General features: G+C 38.6%; 1 protein-coding gene and 1 long non-coding RNA gene across 2 annotated transcripts in view; one reads left to right on the plus strand and one right to left on the minus strand.

Moving 5' to 3' along the window:
- Positions 1-10,359: 10,359 nt before the first annotated feature.
- LOC128636181 (uncharacterized) lies at positions 10,360-13,953 on the minus strand. Its single transcript, XR_008398682.1, has 2 exons — positions 13,895-13,953; positions 10,360-10,682 (listed from the first exon to the last, which is right to left on the minus strand). It is a non-coding gene; the product is annotated as an uncharacterized LOC128636181 (long non-coding RNA).
- Positions 13,954-14,200: 247 nt separating this feature from the next.
- Positions 14,201-20,387, plus strand: part of SEL1L (SEL1L adaptor subunit of ERAD E3 ubiquitin ligase) — a 63,740-nt gene continuing 57,553 nt past the window's right edge. Inside the window, exons 1-2 of the mRNA XM_053697344.1 lie at positions 14,201-14,409; positions 16,310-16,332. Of these exons, the coding sequence (XP_053553319.1) occupies positions 14,313-14,409; positions 16,310-16,332 (120 nt within the window). The 5' untranslated portion in view covers positions 14,201-14,312. The remainder of the gene's footprint in view (positions 14,410-16,309; positions 16,333-20,387) is intronic.

Raw genomic sequence — 20,387 nt, forward strand, 5'->3', positions numbered from 1 at the left:
AATTCAGTACACTCATGTGAGGTACATTACAAACCCCAAAATTGTGTTTCTTGATTTGGATAGAACATACAATTTTAAACAACTTTCCAATTTAATACTATTATCAAATTTGCATCATTCTCTTGTTATTATTTGCTGAAGGAACAGCAGTGCACTACTAGCAGCTAGTGTGCAGGCACCAATGCACATATTTTTTAACAATAGATGTCAAGAAAACTGTTAGGAATTGTTAGCATGACTAGCGCCATCTTGTTCTTCGCCGCCATTTTGTCTTAGGCATCCATCTTGTCTAATGAAACTTTTATTATAGTGGTTTATTATGTAGTGAGAAATATGCTGATGTTAGGGAGACTTGCATAGATAGAATAGCCCTGAGAATGACCCTGACGATGTGCTTGGATGCATTGTTATCTTTACAAGATGTCAAACGGCCTTGATTTGTGGTGGGCTATGAGGCCCAGTTACTGTTATCTGAAGTTAGGTATTTCTGTAGAAATGACTCCCTAACACTCCTTTTCTTCCAATTATATTTTAAATTAGTTTCTTTGTTCTTGCAGAAATAATATGTAAGATGATGTAATTATGAATACGTCACTTGTTAACCCGATATGCTGTAACTCTTGGCTATAAAAACTGCCTTACAACTTGCAATAAACAGAATAGTTTTTGGGATCATAGCTGCGTGGTCTGAAATCTATTCTCCTAGATATCCTGAACAGATAAGTAATAATTTCCAGCTGGTACGGTGTGCCCGATGCCCAGTTCTGAACTGACACCCCCCTCCTGAAAACAACACCTAACAGTTTCTGGTGTCAGCTCATGGGATTTACATGGGGTAAGTGGATGAGTGTTTATTTACTCTGCGTTCCCTCTCTGAATCTGAACCTAAATTTAGTTGGTTTTATTTTTTGTAATAGGTGTTGGTAATATATGATAAAGGGATAAAAGGGATTCCTGCAGTAAAGAAAGAAGCAGGGTTTGTGTGAAGGTTCTTAGTCCTGTCAGCACGTGTGATAAATCCCTCTAGACAGGTTAATAGTCCTGTGCTAGTTTATGACAGGTATTGTGGTCCTGTCTGGTAAGTGCGCAAGATTGTGATAAATGGGTTTAAGTCCCATATGTGTTGAAGTTGTCCATATCCATTCCTATAGTAGATTTTTGTTACCTATCACTGGAAATTAGATACTATTTGTTTGCTTGCTTGCTTTTATTGCTATAAAATTGTGCTGTGTTTAGAAAATATTAAGTGGCTATGCATTTTATCATTGCTTTTATTATTGTGTTGAGGAATGGGATCTGCTTATAGATAATAATGCAGAGAGAAGATTACATATTTAATGTCTTCAAAAGGGTTAACAGTTTCTGTTAAGGACAGAAACATTTCATTTCAAGCAGAGAAATATCCACTCTAGAAAGTGAGGGGGGATCATAAAAAAAGCCTGTCAGTAAGCACTGCTGTGTAGATTCAAAGAGAAAATTGTGTAAAGAATGTGGAGGGCAAAGAAGGGGGGCCACCGAGCGCACACACAGATCAGAGAACAAAAAAACTGTTACAGCAGCTCCGTTTGTAAAACTCTTTCTCTGCAGTAATGAAAAGGAAATTTTGTATATTTTGATGTGTCATGTGTGGTGTGTCTGTTACCATGTGTAGAAGAATTTAGATCACAAATAAAAAAAAGGAACGGAGGATGTTTTTATCCTGTTTTGAAATGTGTTTTCTCAATTTGTGGAGAAATGGCCATTCTTTACAAATTCCGACACTTTCAAATACATTGTAAATTTGGTGGAAAGTTGATCTTATTGTATTTTTATGTGTCTTTGGTATGTTATGAAATATATGTTTTCTTGAGAAGGAAAGGAAGGAAAAGGGGAGTGGATTTCTGGTATGCGAGAGGAGATGAGCTTGTGTGTGTGTATTGCTTTCTGTATGATAAATTATTTAAGCTAGTTTATTAGCTAAGAAATCAGACGTTGTAATGAGGTATTTGAAGTTTGATTAATGTAAATGAAAAAGATTAACATTGTATTTGCAAGATCTGTGCACGGCGTTAGTGGAAAAGATAAAATATAGTTATAGGCTGTATATCATTAAATTTATCTAAAAGTATTTGGGTCCGTTTCTGTTGCAAGTAAATTAATTCAGTAGAAGTTTTAATATACATGGGTGTTACGTGATACATGGTTAGTCCTTAAAGGGACAGTACACTGTAACATAGTTTTGATATTAAGGTATTTTCAATGGCTTGTTATACAAGCTGAATAGTTTAAAATATAGGGGAGGAATTGCATTTGTGAGTTTGTTTGTGTAGATTAAGTAGCTAGTTTTGTGCTTTCAAGACACAGTTATTGCACTGGGTTGAATTTCAGGTAATAAGTATATTTTATTGTGTTATATTTGTCTGTAAAACCGAAGCTTAGGGCTTAGACAGAGCAATGGAAAATTGTCATTTTATTTTTAAAGGACCAGTTCACTCATGTGAAAGGAGTTCATGAGCAGCAATAACACTGTATTAGTAGTTTGCAAAATATATTTTTTGAGACCTTTCTTTGTATGATTCCTTTTAAATTTGCCGTTTAAATAGCAGATATTTATGCAGTGTAACTTAATTCTCTCTGTAATGCAAGCTGAAAAGATAAATTGCCTGCATTCTTGGTGTTGTAATCTGTGATACTAGCAGAAAAAAAAAAAGAGAAGAGAAAGTATTTAAAGGGATACAGGCAAACTGATATAAAATCTGAGATTTTAAGGAAATATTTACAGAGAAGACAATGAGGTTTCCTGTAAGCCTAACACTAGTATATTTAACTGTGTCAGCAGTTTCAATTAAAGATAATTTTTAAATTTGGGTAAAATGTCCCTTTAACTAGCCTGCATCCCACTGTGTGTTTTTATGCTGGTTATGCTTGCTTAGGCTAGTTAATGAACGTCAGTATACATTTTTATTATAAGTAACGCCAATGAATCATTGGGAACAATTTAAAGGGGACATTTTATTATTATTCTTTAGTAGAAAGCTTATTTCTTTCATGTAATTAGCAAGAGTCCATGAGCTAGTGACGTATGGGATATACATTCCTACCAGGAGGGGCAAAGTTTCCCAAACCTTAAAATGCCTATAAATACACCCCTCACCACACCCACAATTCAGTTTTACAAACTTTGCCTCCGATGGAGGTGGTGAAGTAAGTTTGTGCTAGATTCTACGTTGATATGCGCTCCGCAGCAAGTTGGAGCCCGGTTTTCCTCTCAGCGTGCAGTGAATGTCAGAGGGATGTGAGGAGAGTATTGCCTATTTGAATGCAGTGATCTCCTTCTACGGGGTCTATTTCATAGGTTCTCTGTTATCGGTCGTAGAGATTCATCTCTTACCTCCCTTTTCAGATCGACGATATACTCTTATATATACCATTACCTCTGCTGATTCTCGTTTCAGTACTGGTTTGGCTTTCTACAAACATGTAGATGAGTGTCCTGGGGTAAGTAAATCTTATTTTCTGTGACACTCTAAGCTATGGTTGGGCACTTTGTTTATAAAGTTCTAAATATATGTATTCAAACATTTATTTGCCTTGACTCAGAATGTTCAACTTTCCTTATTTTTCAGACTGTCAGTTTCATATTTGGGATAATGCATTTGAATTAATCATTTTTTTCTTACCTTCAAAAATTTGACTCTTTTTTCCCTGTGGGCTGTTAGGCTCGCGGGGGCTGAAAATGCTTCATTTTATTGCGTCATTCTTGGCGCTGACTTTTTTGGCGCAAAAATTCTTTTCTGTTTCCGGCGTCATACGTGTCGCCGGAAGTTGCGTCATTTTTTTGACGTTATTTTGCGCCAAAAATGTCGGCGTTCCGGATGTGGCGTCATTTTTGGCGCCAAAAGCATTTTAGGCGCCAAATAATGTGGGCGTCTGATTTGGCGCTAAAAAATATGGGCGTCGCTTTTGCCTCCACATTATTTTAGTCTCATTTTTCATTGCTTCTGGTTGCTAGAAGCTTGTTCTTTGGCATTTTTTCCCATTCCTGAAACTGTCATTTAAGGAATTTGATCAATTTTGCTTTATATGTTGTTTTTTTGTCTTACATATTGCAAGATGTCTCACGTTGCATCTGAGTCAGAAGATACTACAGGAAAATCGCTGTCTAGTGCTGGAGCTACCAAGCTAAGTGTATCTGCTATAATTTTTGGTATCTGTTTCTCCAGCTGTTGTTTGTATTGCATGTCATGACAAACTTATTAATGCAGATAAAATTTCCTTTAGTACTGTTACATTACCTGTTGCTGTTCCGTCAACATCTAATTTTCAGAGTGTTCCTGATAAACATATGAGATTTTATTTTTTAAATCCATTAAGAAGGCTATGTCTGTTATTTCTCCTTCTAGTTTACATAAAAGTCTTTTAAAACTTCTCTTTTTTCAGATGAATTTTTAAATGAACATCATCATTCTGATACTGATAAATCTTTGTATTTGTTCAAGATGGAATTTATTCGTTCTTTATTTAAAGAAGTATTAATTGCATTAGAAATAGAGGATTCTGGTCCTCTTGATACTAAATCTAAACGTTTAAATAAGGTTTTTAAATCTCCTGTAGTTATTCCAGAAGTGTTTAATCTCCCTGATGCTATTTCTGAAGTAATTTCCAGGGAATGGAATAATTTGGGTAATTCTTTTACTCCTTCTAAACGTTTAAGCAATTATATCCTGTGCCATCTGACAGATTAGAGTTTTTTTGGGACAAAATCCCTAAGGTTATGGGGCTGTCTCTACTCCTGCTAAATGTACTACTGTTCCTACGGCAGATAGTACTTTATTTAAGGAAAATTGAATCCTTTCTAAGAAAAGCTTACTTATGTTCAGGTAATCTTCTTAGACCTGCTATATTTTTAGCGGATGTTGCTGCAGCTTCAACTTTTTGGTTAGAAGCTTTAGCGCAACAAGTAACAGATCATAATTTTATAGCATTATTATTATTCTATAACATGCTAATAATTTTATTGGTGATACCATCTTTTGATATCATTAGAGTTGATGTCAGGTATATGTCTCTAGCTATTTTAGCTAGAAAAGCTTTATGGATTAAACTTGGAATGCTGATATGTCTTCTAAGTCAACTTTGCTTTCCCTTTCTTTCCAGGGTATTAAATTATTATCTCAATTGTTTCTGGAAGGAAGGGAACTTTTTTACCAAAGGATAAAAAATCTAAGGTAAATTTAGGTCTAATAGTCTTTTTCGTTCCTTTCCTCACAACAAGGAACAAAAGCCTGATCCTTCATCCTCAGGAGCGGTATCAGTTTGGAAACTATTTCCAGTTTGGAATATATCCAAGCCTTATAGAAATCTATAGCCAGCTCCTAAGTATCCATGAAGGTGCGGCCCTTATTCCAGCTCAGCTGGTATGGGGCAGATTACGTTTTCTTCAAAGAAATTTGGATCAATTCCGTTCTCAATCTCTGGTTTCAGAACATTGTTTCAGAAAGGTACAGAATTGGCTTCAAGTTAAGGCCTCCTGCTAAGAGATTTTTTTCTTTCCCGTGTCCCAGTTAACACAGCAAAGGCTCAGCATTTCTGAAATGTGTTTCAGATCTAGAGTTGGTTGGAGTAATTATGCCAGTTCCAGTTCTGGAACAGGGGCTGGGGTTTTATTTTATCTCTTCATTGTACCAAAGAAGGTCAATTCCTTCAGACCAGTTCCGGATCTATCAATATTGAATCGTTATGTAAGGATACCAACATTCAAGATGGTTACTGTAGGACTATCCTGCTTTTTGTTTAGCAAGGGCATTATATGTCTACAATAGATTTACAGGATGTGTATCTGCATATTCCGATTCATCCAGATCACTTTTAGTGTCTGAGATTCTCTTTTTAGACAAGCATTACCAGTTTTTTGGCTCTACCGTTTGGCCTAGCCTCAGTTCCAAGAATTTTTTTCAAAGGTTCTCGGTGCCCTTCTTTCTGTAATCAGAGAACAGGGTTTTGGTATTTCCTTATTTGGACGATATCTTGGTATTTGCTCAGTCTTCTCATTTTCGAAGAATCTCATACGAATCGACTTGTGTTGTTTCTTCAAGTTCATGGTTGGAGGTTCAATTTACCAATCAGTTCATTGATTCCTCAGACAAGGGTAACCTTTTTAGGTTTCTAGATAGATTCAGTGTCTATGACTCTGTCCTTGTCAGACAAGAGAAGTTTAACATTGATATCAGCTTGTCAAAACCTTCAGTCACAATCATTCCCTTTGGTAGCCTTATGCATGGAAATTTTAGGTCTTAGGACTGCCGCATCAGATGCGATCTCCTTTGCTCGTTTTCACATGCGACCTCTTCAGCTCTGTATGCTGAACCAATGGTGCAGGGATTACTCAAAGATATCTCAATTAATATCTTTAAACCGATTATACGACACTCTCTGACATGGTGGACAGATCACCATCGTTTAGTTCAGGGGGCTTCTTGTTCTTCCAACCTGGACTATAATCTCAACAGATGCAAGTCTTACAGGTTGGGGAGCTGTGTGGGGGTATCTGACGGCACAAGGGGTTTGGGAATCTCAGGAGGTGAGATTTCCGATCAATATTTTGGAACTCCGTGCAATTTTCAGAGCTTTCCAGTCTTGGCCTCTTCTGAAGAGAGAGTTGTTCATTTGTTTTCAGATAGACAATGTCACAACTGTGACATACATCAATCATCAAGGAGGGACTCACAGTCCTCTGGTTATGAAAGAAGTATCTCGAATTTTGGTTTGGGCGGAATCCAGCTCCTGTCTAATCTCTGCGGTTCATATCCCAGGTATGGACAATTGGAAAGCGGATTATCTCAGTCGCCAAACGTTGCACCTGGGCGAATGGTCTCTTCACCCAGAGGTATTTCCTCAGATTGTTCAATGTGGGAACTCCCAGAAATAGATCTGATGGCTTCTCATCTAAACAAGAAACTTCCCTGGTATCTGTCCGGATCCCGGGATCCTCGGGCGGAGGCAGTGGATGCATTATTTTCTTCCTTACAAGTGTCATCCTGCCTATATCTTTCCGCCTCTAGTTCTTCTTCCAAGGGTATTCTCCAATATTCTAAAGGAATGCTCGTTTGTCCTGCTGGTAGCTCCAGCATGGCCTCACAGGTTTTGGTATGCGGATCTTGTCCGGATGGTCTCTTGCCAGCTGTGGACTCTTCCGTTAAGACCAGTCTTTCTGTCTCAAAACCTTAATTTTAAGGTATGGAGTTTGAACGCTTGATTCTTGGTCAAAGAGGTTTCTCTGACTCTGTGATTGATACTATGTGACAGGCTCGTAAATTTGTATCTAGAGAGATATATTATAGAGTCTGGAAGACTTATATTTCTTAGTGTCTTTCTCATCTTTTTTCTTGGCATTCTTTTTGAATACCGAGAATTTTACAGTTTCTTCAGGATGGTTTAGATAAAGGTTTGTCCGCAAGTTCCTTGAAAGACAAATCTCTGCTCTTTCTGTTCTTTTTCACAGAAGGTTTGCTAATCTTCCTGATATTTATTGTTTTGTACAACCTTTGGTTCGTATAAAACCTGTCTTTAAGTCAATTTCTCCTCCTTGGAGTTTGAATTTGGTTCTGGGGGCTCTTCAAGCTCCTCCTTTTGAACCCATGCATTCTTTGGTCGTTATATTACTTTCTTGGAAAGTTTTGTTTCTTTTGGCCATCTCTTCTGCCAGAAGAGTCTCTGAATTATCTACTCTTTTTTGTGAGTCTCCTTTTCTGATTTTGCATCAGGATAAGGCGGTGCTGCGAACTTCTTTTGAATTTTTTACCTAAGGTTGTGAATCTAACAACATTAGTAGAGAAATTGTGGTTCCTTCATTATGTCCTGATCCTATGAATTCTAAGGAGAAATCATTGCATTCTTTGGATGCTGTTAGAGCTTTGTAATATTATGTTGAAGCTACTAAGTCTTTCCGAAAGACTTCTAGTCTATTTGTCATCTTTTCCGGTTCTAGAAAAGGCCAGAAAGCTTCTGCCATTTCTTTGGCATCTTGGTTGAAATCTTTATTTCATCATGCCTATGTTGAGTCGGGTAACACTCCGCCTCAAAGGATTACAGCTCATTCTACTAGGTCAGTTCTACTTCCTGGGCGTTTAGGAATGAAGCTTCGGTTGATCAGATTTGCAAAGCAGCAACTTGGTCCTCTTTGCATAAATTCTACCATTTTGATGTGTTTTCTTCTTTTGAAGCAGTTTTTGGTAGAAACGTACTTCAGGCAGTGTTTTCAGTTTGAATCTTCTGCTTATGTTTTTTCATTAAAATTTTATTCTGGGTGTGGATTATTTTCAGCAGGAATTGGCTGTCTTTATTTTATCCCTCCCTCTCTAGTGACTCTTGCGTGGAAAGATCCACATCTTGGGTAATCATTATCCCATACGTCACTAGCTCATGGACTCTTGCTAATTACATGAAAGAAAACATAATTTATGTAAGAACTTACCTGATAAATTCATTTCTTTCATATTAGCAAGAGTCCATGAGGCCCGCCCTTTTTTGTGGTGGTTTTGATTTTTTTTTATAAAGCACAATTATTCCAATTCCTTATTTTATATGCTTTCGCACTTTTTTCTTATCACCCCACTTCTTGGCTATTCGTTAAACTGAATTGTGGGTGTGGTGAGGGGTGTATTTATAGGCATTTTAAGGTTTGGGAAACTTTGCCCCTCCTGGTAGGAATGTATATCCCATACGTCACTAGCTCATGGACTCTTGCTAATATGAAAGAAATGAATTTATCAGGTAAGTTCTTACATAAATTATGTTTTTTTGTTATATACATTTGTTACATTTGGCTAGAGAGCTGCAGAATGGTGAATATCAAATTATAAACAAAGTTAAATTAAATAATTGTGTTATTAAAATTTTGGTTATGTAAAAGTATAGACTGGATTCTAGCAGCTTTTCACAAATTATTTGTGCCACACCTGATTTATTTAAAGGGACAGTCTATCATATAATTGTTATTGTTTTAAAGATAGATAATCCCTTTATTACCCATTCCCCAGTTTTGCATAACCAACACAGTTATATTAATATACTTTTTGCCTCTGTAGTTGCCTTGTGTCTAGGGGCCTTCTTCCAGCCCCCTGGTCACATGACTGTGACTGTTTATTGTCTTGAGTTTAGCATTGTTTTGTGCTGGATCTTGGATGACCCCCTGTGCCTGAGCACAGTGTTGTCTGTGTGGCCCACGTGTACTTTGTCTCCTTGTATTGAAAAGAGATTTAAAAAGACTGTGATAAGAGGCAGCCCTCAAAGGCTTAGAAATTAGCATATGAGCCTACCTATGTTTAGTTTAAACCAGACATCCCCAAACTTGGCCCTCCAGAGGTTTAGGAACTACATTTCCCATGATCCTCAGCCAGCATATCAGCTGGCTGAGCATCATGGGAAATAAAGTTCCAAAACCTCTGGAGGGCCAAGTTTGGGATGTCTGGTTTAAACTAAGAATACCAAGAGAAAAAAAGCAAATTTGATGATAAAAGTAAATTGGAAAGTTGATTAAACTTAAAAGTCCTATCTGAATAATGAAAGTTTAATTTATACTAGAATGTCCCTTTAACAGTGGATTTGCATGGTGCATGTGAGCAGGAGCTATATAGAACAGTGGCTGTATCATTATTATCTAATCATTCCTAAAATAGAATACTTAGGTGTTTGTGTGTTCTTTTGTAAATTTATGGTTAGGGATTTTATTTGTAAATATGCAACTGGAGTTTATTGAGCATCTGCTGTGATTGCATCATTAGTATGATCTTATAGTATTGTGCATAGTAGAATTTGCAAACCAGGGTATAGATGGTTCTTTTAGGATTTTAATTATTTGTAGTGTTTTGCGAGTGCTGTGTTTCAGTGAATGTCAGTATATGTGTTGAATTTCAGGTTAATTGTGATTGTTTAAAGTTTGTGTCGGCTGTTAATGTTTTGTTTTGTGGAATGGACAAGTGGTTTTAACTGTTTTCTAAGAGATTGTTATGTTTTTCTCTTTTGTGACTGCGTGTGGAAGCGTGCTGTATGAATGGCATATTGAATAGTGAGGTGTATTTGATGTGGCTTGCTATTGAGAATTGTATTCTGCATGCATGAGTGGAGTGCATGATTTGTCTTTTAGTTTTGTGTTATATTGTGTTTGCGTGCCACATGGGATGTTTCACGCAAACAAGGGGGAAATATTGATGAATATTGATGAGTATCTTATTGTGAGTTAGGTGATTATTATTTTAAGTATTTTAAGTAAGAAAGTGAACCTAAAATGTTTTTATTTTTCTATTTTGTTCTTAACACAATATTTGTATTTGCAGGATGAGATCATGCAGCTGTATCCAGAGATTAAAGACACTAACTGAATTATTTTTGAGTTTCCATATTTAGGTAAAATCTGTACAGATAAAATTCCATAAGTGTACTCTTCAAAAGATTGAAGATTGAATGCAAGTAAACCTTTTAAAGAGAAAAAATGAAGATAAAAGACCTTTTGTCAAAATTGTTTTAACCTCCATACTGCAGTAAAAGGTGCTGAACAATCTTTGGATCCATTCTTTGCTTTGCATGCTGGTACCAGCCCCAGAACTGGACTCTGGGTAATCCATGACTGTTTCCTCTGATGTGTGTCGTCAGAACATAAAGACTATCCTTCTCTGGACTGTGCCTTGCCGGTTGATATTGAGGACCTGTTATGCAGTTACAGGGTCAATGATCATATTAGTTATAAGAAGTCATATAGTTTTGTCTGCAGAAAAGCATGCCTTATTGGTATTAGTGCACATTGTAGATTATGTACTAAAACAAAGTAACCCTTTAGATAAGCGTCACTCTAAACCTTGCAGTATTGTAAACCTATTGAATGGCCCACTGAGTATACAGAATATGTTTGCACCTGTATAGTTTAAAGAAAATGCTGCAATATATCAGAATATTGTAGACCCTGCACCCTATAGAACATAATGAGGACATGTCTCAGCTAAAAGTTTATATTAATCATACATAGAAAATGTATTTAGTTTGTATTATATATCAACAATGTTTTTTCTTGGTTTAAAATGACATAGGATGAGTTAAGCTAAAGGAATTATGATGCTTACAAAAAAAAGATGAAAGAAGTTTTATTTGGACATAATTGTGATTGTATTAGGATGTGTACTCATCTTGTATTGTTTCTGTTTCCTTCGTAGACTCCTTCTGACTCGAGTGTATGCTTGCACTGGCTGCCTTGTCTACCCCATGAACAAACCATCAGATTTCCAGTATCTCCCTGCGGAAGTACACTGGATAAGCACCCCTACTGCAAATGAACTGTATTAAAGCAAAGTGTCTGAGGAAGGTGGAGCGCTCTAAGAGGACAAAGACTGTTCTTAAAGTGATCAGAGGCCACCTAGAGACAGTTGTGCTGTTACCATGTCATGCTTTACTGTGGAGAAAGAACTGTTGGACATATTGGGGGGGTGCTAGCAATGCAGGTGGAGAAATAAAAGATGCAGCGTTGTTTGGGGGTAGATGGGGGGCTGGTTGGGTCTTTGTGCAGATAGACCGGTAGTTTTGGGGATGCTGGGAGGTGAACGGAAAGTATTGGAGAGGCCGCACCTATGTGCAGTGACAAATTGTGCCCTATTCTCACATAGAGTCATGTTACAGTAGTATTAAGCTTATACTGTTGTTAAAGGCTTTACTAATTTTCTGCGCCTGTCTATTTTTATGTTATTCTGTTAGAATAAAAGGGTGGTATGTTAGGAATTGTTAGCATGACTAGCGCCATCTTGTTCTTCGCTGCCATTTTGTCTTAGGAATCCATCTTGTCTAATGAATCTTTTATTATAGTGGTTTATTATGTAGTGAGAAATATGCTGATGTTAGGGAGACTTGCATAGATAGAATAGCCCTGAGAATGACCCTGACGATGTGCTTGGATGCATTGTTATCTCTACAAGATGTCAAACGGCCTTGATTTGTGGTGGGCTATGAGGCCCAGTTACTGTTATCTGAAGTTAGGTATTTCTGTAGAAATGACTCCCTAACACTCCTTTTCTTCCAATTATATTTTAAATGAGTTTCTTTGTTCTTGCAGAAATAATATGAGATGATGTAATTATGAATACTTCACTTGTTAACCCGATATGCTGTAACTCTTGGCTATAAAAAGTGCCTTACAACTTGCAATAAACAGAATAGTTTTTGGGATCATAGCTGCGTGGTCTGAAATCTATTCTCCTGGATATCCTGAACAGATAAGTACTAATTTCCAGCAGGTACAGTGTGCCCGATGCCCAGTTCTGAACTGACACCCCCCTCCTGAAAACAACACCTAACAAGAACAAAGCACATTTGAAAATAGAAGTGAATTTAAAAGTGTCTTAAAATTGCATGTTCTATAGGAATCCTGCAAGTTTTATTTTTAATTTCATATCCCTTTAAAGTACCAGTAAATACAGTAGATTTGCATAATCAAGAAATGCATGATAAAAAGACAATGCAATAGCACTTAGGGGCCAATTTATTAAGCTGTGAATGCAGCTGTTTCTGCGTGTGCCTTCAGGTTTGCCAGAAACAAAAGTTAAAGTGAAGGTAAAGTTAATGGGTCTGCTACAAATAAATGAATATATCATGCAAAATAAATAGCATGTTCATTCATCAATACTTCGATCTTTCAATATTACCTTACATATCTTTTATAATCTGCTCCGATTCTGCTATCCTAAAATCAACCCGTTTTTTTTTTTTTTTTTCTAAACAACGATCACGTTGTTTAGATAGCCAATTGATTCTTTGGCCGTTAGGCGGCCGTCAATTGACGTCATCAGGGGATGGTTAATTATGCGCATGCTCAACTATTTGTATTGTCTACTTGCAATGCGAGCGCGTCCATTAACGATTAACGCATGCGCAATGGTGACAGAGAATTTAGAATGCGCATGCGCGGTTATTAGACGCTCGATGTGCACGAGCTTAGTTTACACGTATAGAGCGGGTGGGACCGCTCTATACGTCAAAGTATCAGAAACCCGGAAATGCTGTATGGGAGGAGATTCTGATGGCTACGATAAGAAAAATGTAGGTAGATAAATACGGTCAAAAATAAGTTTATTTAAAAAAAACCATAGCGACTGCATTGGAGATTGTAAAAGGATTATACATATCCATTTTTAATGAAAAAACTTTACCTTCACTTTAAGAAGCAGCGGTCTAAGACATACCGATCATATACGATCGGGATGATTGACACCCCCTGTTTGCGCCAATTAGCCGCGAATGTGCAGGGAGCAGCATTGCACAAGCATTTCACTTGAAATGCTTGTGCAATCTTGAATGCCGATAACTGTCGGCATTTAGGGATGTCCGGCAGACATGATCCGTTGTCCTACATTTAATAAATCTACCCCTTAGTCTGAACTTCAAATGAGTAGCAGTAGGTTTTATTTCTGAAAAATGTCAAAAGTATGTCTATTTCTACTTCCCCTGTATCATGTGACAGCCAACAGCCAATCACAAATGCATATACGTATGTTCTGTGAATTCTTGCACATGCTCAGTAGCAGCTGGTGACTCAAAAAGTGTAAATACAAAAAGACTGTGCACATTTTGTTAATGGAAGTAAATTGGAAAGTTGTTTAAAATTACTGCTCTATCTGAATCATGAAAGTTTAATTTTGACTTGAGTGTCCCTTTAATGTCACATACACAAAATGAGGGGAATCCGTGCCCTTGAGCAATGTGTAAAGCACCTTAGTGGTTGTGCATGAGAAGAAATGACATAAAACAGCACATAGTGAGTAGTGGATATGCAGGGTATGTAAACGTGCTCGCAAGAAAGTTTCCATTTTGATTTGTAGTGTGCTGGAAGATAATAAAACGCATTAGTGAAAATAATATCGTGTAGAAAAAAACTCACTGCATCGAATTCCTGTCCCACAATATATATAATAGTCAGCAATTGTACACTTACGTAACTGATCTATCTATTAAAGGTTGATGAGTAAAACAACTACATTTCCCATGAAGCCTTACAGTAAAAGTAAACCAAAAAGGCGCATTGGGTAATGTAGTTTGTTTACTATGATAACCTTACCAACCAATCACGGAAGGCCATGTAATGAAGCGCTACTGACAAGTGTTCGCACCCGGAATCATACCCCTCTAGTCTGATTGGCTATGAAGCAGACCTCATGTTGTGATTGGGCCAGGTGGATGAGAAGCTTAATCTGATTGGCTTGCTCGTCGGTGCGCGGCTGGCTAATGGAGATGGTTTAGGCCGTTGTCTGGCCCTGGGGTTGTCAGAGTGAATCGTTCTGGTTTGGGGTCGTGGGAAGATGGGAGTCCGAGCCTTGAGGGCTCTATTGCTCCTCGGGTGTTATTGTGGTGTCCTTGTTGCTGTGTTCTGGATTCCCAGAGTCGAGGCTGCAGACGGTAAGTGTGTAACTCACCGGCTGTCATAGACCTAGTCTGATAGTGAGTGACTCTAGGTGTTCCTCTTACTGACTCTCTAAAACCCAGTCCCGTCAGCGCCTCTGTCACCCCACTCGGTCCTGTCAGCTCCTCTGTCACCCCACTGGGTCCTGTCAGCTCCTCTGTCACCCCACTCGGTCCTGTCAGCTCCTCTGTCACCCCACTCGGTCCTGTCAGCTCCTCTGTCACCCCACTCGGTCCTGTCAGATCCTCTGTCACCCCACTGGGTCCTGTCAGCTCCTCTGTCACCCCACTGGGTCCTGTCAGCTCCTCTGTCACCCCACTGGGTCCTGTCAGCTCCTCTGTCACCCCACTGGGTCCTGTCAGCTCCTCTGTCACCCCACTGGGTCCTGTCAGCTCCTCTGTCACCCCACTGGGTCCTGTCAGCTCCTCTGTCACCCCACTGGGTCCTGTCAGCTCCTCTGTCACCCCACTGGGTCCTGTCAGCTCCTCTGTCACCCCACTGGGTCCTGTCAGCTCCTCTGTCACCCCACTGGGTCCTGTCAGCTCCTCTGTCACCCCACTGGGTCCTGTCAGCTCCTCTGTCACCCCACTGGGTCCTGTCAGCTCCTCTGTCACCCCACTGGGTCCTGTCAGCTCCTCTGTCACCCCACTGGGTCCTGTCAGCTCCTCTGTCACCCCACTGGGTCCTGTCAGCTCCTCTGTCACCCCACTCGGTCCTGTCAGCTCCTCTGTCACCCCACTCGGTCCTGTCAGCTCCTCTGTCACCCCACTCGGTCCTGTCAGCTCCTCTGTCACCCTACTCGGTCCTGTCAGTGCATGCGTGCCCCTACAATCAATTTAGTGCCTCTCTTACCTTTCTCATTCATGTCAATGCCTGTCTGCTCCCTCTCTTGCAGTGCCTGTGTGTCCCCTCAAATAACTTGCCTTTCTCTAAGTTTTCAGTCTTGTCAATACCTGTCTTTTCCCCATTTCAGTGCTGGTAGTGCCTGCCTGCCACCACTACTCAGGGCAGCAGTGCTTATCTGCGCCCCACCTCCACTGCTTAGGGCAGCAATGCCTGTCTGTCCCCCCTAACCCACTTCTCGGGTCAGCAGTGCCTGTCCATTCCCCCATCATTCATGACTGGCAGTGCCACTCTGTCCCCCCCACCACTCAGGACTGGCAGTGCCTGTCTCTGTCCCACCACTCTGTGTTGGCAGTGCCTGTCTGTTCCCGCCACACTATGCTTGCGGTGTCTATTGTATAACAAAACTACAAATAATGTTGCACAACACTGCTTCCATAGAGTATTTAAGTCCAGTGCACACTACTGAGCTTTTATAAGCCTACCTAGTTTTACTCTTCAATAAAAGATACAAAGAGAACAAAGCATCAGTAGTAAATTGGAATCTATCTGAATCATGAAAGTGCCTGTCTGTCCTCCCCCGCCACTCTGTGCTGGCAGTGCCTGTCTGTCCTCCCCCGCCACTCTGTGCTGGCAGTGCCTGTCTGTCCTCCCCCGCCACTCTGTGCTGGCAGTGCCTGTCTGTCCTCCCCCGCCACTCTGTGCTGGTAGTGCCTGGCTGTTCTTTCCCGGTGCCTTTGTCACCCCCTTCCAGCTTAGTGCTTTTGGTTCTACTCAACCCCCCAACCCCACCACATCACTCAGTCTTGCTCATTTTTTGCAGAATTGACCATTACAGTGAATCTAAATAATCTGGGGGGGGGGGGGGGGGGGCGGGGTTCTTGTAGAATATAGCCCATTTTCCAGAGGAAATTATTTAAAAAAAAAAAAAATTGTAAATAGTTTAACCACATAGGACCAATTAAAGTGTGTGAAATCCCTAAATGTTAGAGCCTATTTGGAATCTGCAATACTGTCCATTTGCTAATAGTTATGTGATCTTCTGTTTTCTAGATGGTGATAATGAAGAGGCCCAGGTGAGTGTGTCATTGAGTTTTGCCATAATAATTTAAGTTTACAGGAAGCGAACTTATTTGATTGCATAATTTTCTTTGTAAATTGAATATGAAATAAAAGCCCTAAGACACCCTTGGATGCACCCCACTCCCCCTGCCAGCAACACCTAAAGTCTAGCCATGTGCAGCTGAATCTAGGCCTTGCAACTGTGAAATACAAATCCAACTTTGGCCAAGCCCTCCGTGAAACCTCTTTACCAATGACACAACACAGGTGGGGGAGTTAATGTCACTTGGTTTCACCTGTGATGACAACACGAGCTGTAATTAACATTGCGAACAGATGGGGGGGTTAAAGGAATAGTCTAGTCAAAAATAAACTTTTATTCAGATAGCTCTTGCAATTTTAAGCAACTTTATAATTTACTTCTATTGTCAATTTGTCTTTGTTCTCTTGGTAGCTTTATTTAAAAAGCTAGAAAGTAAGCTTAGGAGCCAGACCAATTTTGGTTCAGCACCTGGGTAGCACTTTCTGATTGTATGGCTACATTTAGACAACAATAAGCAAGCGCTACCCAGGTGATGAACCAAAAATGGTTCGGCATATAAGCTTCCATTCCAGCTTTTTCAAATAAAGATACCAAGAAAACGAAGACAAATTGACAATAGGAGTAAATTAGAAAGTTGCTTAAAATTGCCTGCTCTATCTGAATCATGAAAGTTTTTAATTTTGACTTGACTATTCCTTTAAGAGACTGCAGTGTCCATGGCTCCTAAATTTTGAACAAATTTGTCAAGCCCTGCAATAGAATACACTGAAAAATTAGGAGCCAGGGGATATTCTAGAAGTACTTGTTCCCTATGTGAATCCCATTGTGATGCCATTGTGCCAAATCCAATACAACATACATGATTTCTTCTTAAAGGGATATTAAATGTTCGTTATAATGATGTATTTAAAGTGAAGATTAGCTTGAGACTAGTATGTGGATATTTTTTTTTTCTTCAAAGTTATATTTGTTGTTTAAACATTAAAGCTATAAGTGTAAGTGTTTCGTTTCTTTAAAGTAGTTAAGCTTCTATAAAATAATAGGCGCTGCGTAATTACCAGTGCAGCCAGAGCGAAGCACTGTTCAAAGAGAACAGTTAAATATGGGGCAGTGCTACAAAGCAGCAGCTCATTGGTTGATGACTGGCTCTTAGGGATTTTTATTTAACCATACCCTTTCTGCTGAGACTCCTGAATGTAAAATGTTTAGCAGCTAATTTGCACTGCAACTCTCAAATTCTCCACTATAATATAGCTTTAAATTTGCTTTATTATCTTGTTAATCTTTAAATTGCAATTGAGCTGGTGCTTAAAGGGACAGTCTACACCAACATTTTTTATTATTTAAAAATATAGATAATCCCTTTTATTACCCATTCCCAGTTTTACATAACCAGCACGGTTATATTAATACACCTTTTACCTCTGTTTATTACCTTGTATCCAAGCCTCTGCAGACAGTTCCCTTATCTCAATTCTTTTGACAGACGTTTGCCAAATAGTGCTGACTCATAAATAACTCCATGGGAGTGAGTACAATGTTACCTGTATGGCACACATGAACTAGCAGTGTCTAACTGTGACAATTCACTGAAGCCTTCATGGGCTTATAAACTAGCATATGAGCTTTTTTAAGTTTAGCTTTTAATAAAGAATACCAAGAGAACAAAGCAAATTTGATGATGAAAGTTGTTTAAATTTGCATGCCCTATCTAACTCATAAAAATTAAATTTGACTTAACTGTCCCTTTAAAGGTAACTGCTTAACTTTAAGTGAAGGTAACGTTTAAGCATTTTCAATACATTAATGCATTTGTTAATATTACCCTAACGTAATTGCTAATTTATTTATTTTTCTCAATTTTTTTTAATATTTATTTTATTTCAAAATTGTTCTCTCCCTACCATTGCAATGTCTGACTCCTCCCATATACTACTTCCTGCGTTTCTAGTGTTCTACATCTGCCTAAAGCGCGTTCACGAGTCTCTGTGAAACAGCGCATGCACCAACGGCGATTTCAGTGTCTTCTGCGCAAGCGCGAATTGGCAATCTTTATCGTTATGTTATGCGAGAGAGATAACAGCTTCATTCTGAATATCTGTGATACGTTTCCATAATACTACTACTAGGCATGCTGAAACGGGAGCGCGCGTTGATTTCTAGCTGAAGCAACAAATCTAATCACATGTACACATCATCTGGGAGGAGGATGACGTTGATTGACGGCCGCCTAACGGCCAGATTTTCAATAGGCTCTTAAAAAAAAAAAAAAAAAAAAAGTGATCAACCCATAAAAAAAGAAAAACTGGTTGAATTTGCCGACAACAAATAAGTGAGTACAAACCGCAATAACTTTTCTTTAGAATGATATTTAAAAGAAATGATCAATAAAAGTCATTCGTTTTGTGCAAAAAATGTTAGTACAGTTTCATAGAGAGGTAGCTTTACCTTCACTTTAAAAGGGATAGGAAAGTCCAAATTAAACTTGCATGATTTATAGAACATGTTATTTTAGGACGCTTTTTTTTAAATTCACTTCTATTTTAAAATATTCTTGGTTTTCTTGTTGAAAAAAATGTGCATATCCTGCACTGCTGGTTGGTACCTGCGCACATTTGTCTCTTGTGATTGGCTAACTTCGATTTAGCTTGCTCTCAGTTCATTGCTGCTCCTTCGGCAAATGATATCAAGAGAACGAAGCAGATTTTATAATTGACGTAAGCTGGAAAGTTGTTTAAATTTTGTATGTTCTATCTGAATTCTGAAACCAAAAAAATTATGTTTGGTATCAGGCTTGTGGATTCCAATCCTTCGTTAGGATCTGAATGCAGAAGTAAGTGCTCTTTTGGAGCCGGATTGATTCTTGTGCAAGAGAATTACTTTAAAATCTGGATTTGCACAGATCTTAACGTGGTGATCTTGCACCAGAATCAATCCAGCTCTGAAAAGAGCCAAATAGCGTTTACTTACCCATTCGGATCCTAAGGAAGGATTCAAATGCACTAGCCTATTTCATAATGAGCTGCAGAAAAATTTTCACTAAATGTAAAAAAATAAATAAAACCAATATCACAACGCAGATAGGGAAATAAAGTTCTGCCTCAGCCTGGAGCATTGGTAAGGGGTGCGCCAGCACCTGCTCTTGTGCTCAGGTAGAGAAATCCTTACAATTTGGCTGGTTAGTGACATTTGAGGACTGGCGTTGAGAAACGCTGAAATAAAGCGCGTCACAGGGAAAGTGCCACATAAAGTGTATCGCACTGTGAGAGTGTCACAGCGAAATATCACAAAGAAATGATGACCTGGTGTGTCAGATAAAGGGGCCTATACTCGGGTATGCCACAATGAAATGAGTCTCATCACAATATTAAAGTACTATGGGGTTTTTTCTATAAGTTGGTTTTCCTTTTTTTTTTCTTTTTTTTTTATTAGATGTTCTAATATTTCCAAGGATTTGTTTCATTTGTATTTAGTAAAACTGTATTATAAAATAAATTCGCAAAAACAGAAAACTATATTTGATCCAATTTGTCACATTCTGTGGTGTGCACACTTCTGTTATTTGTCTAACCTAATAATATTTACATGTTGCAGTTGGGGTTACTTTGTGCAAGAAATGATGCTTATTCTTGCTCCAAAAAGGCTGCTCTTAAAATATCTACGGCATTATAACAGAGACATTTGGCGTATGCCACTGTGGTTTGTATTGATACAGATTCCAAGAAAAAAAGGAAATCTTCTGTGTTAAATTGTAGGCCTTGAATATTTACTGAACATGTACATTCGTTTACAGAGGATGAATGATCACAATTTTTTTAATTCTTTCTGAGGTTTTGTTTGCGAACAAATAATAATTGGTGCTTTTAACTAATCCAAGAAATTTAACAAACCAATGATAATTTGTTGATTCACTCTTTCAGCGAGCATAACAACATCTTAAAAAAAAATATGTTTTTCCTTTCGTTAAAGGTATAATCAACTCACTTGTGTTGATTTGTAAAAGTGTTCATTATTTAAAAGTGTAAA

This window comes from Bombina bombina, chromosome 1 (assembly GCF_027579735.1).
Source record: "Bombina bombina isolate aBomBom1 chromosome 1, aBomBom1.pri, whole genome shotgun sequence".
NCBI lineage: Eukaryota > Metazoa > Chordata > Amphibia > Anura > Bombinatoridae > Bombina > Bombina bombina.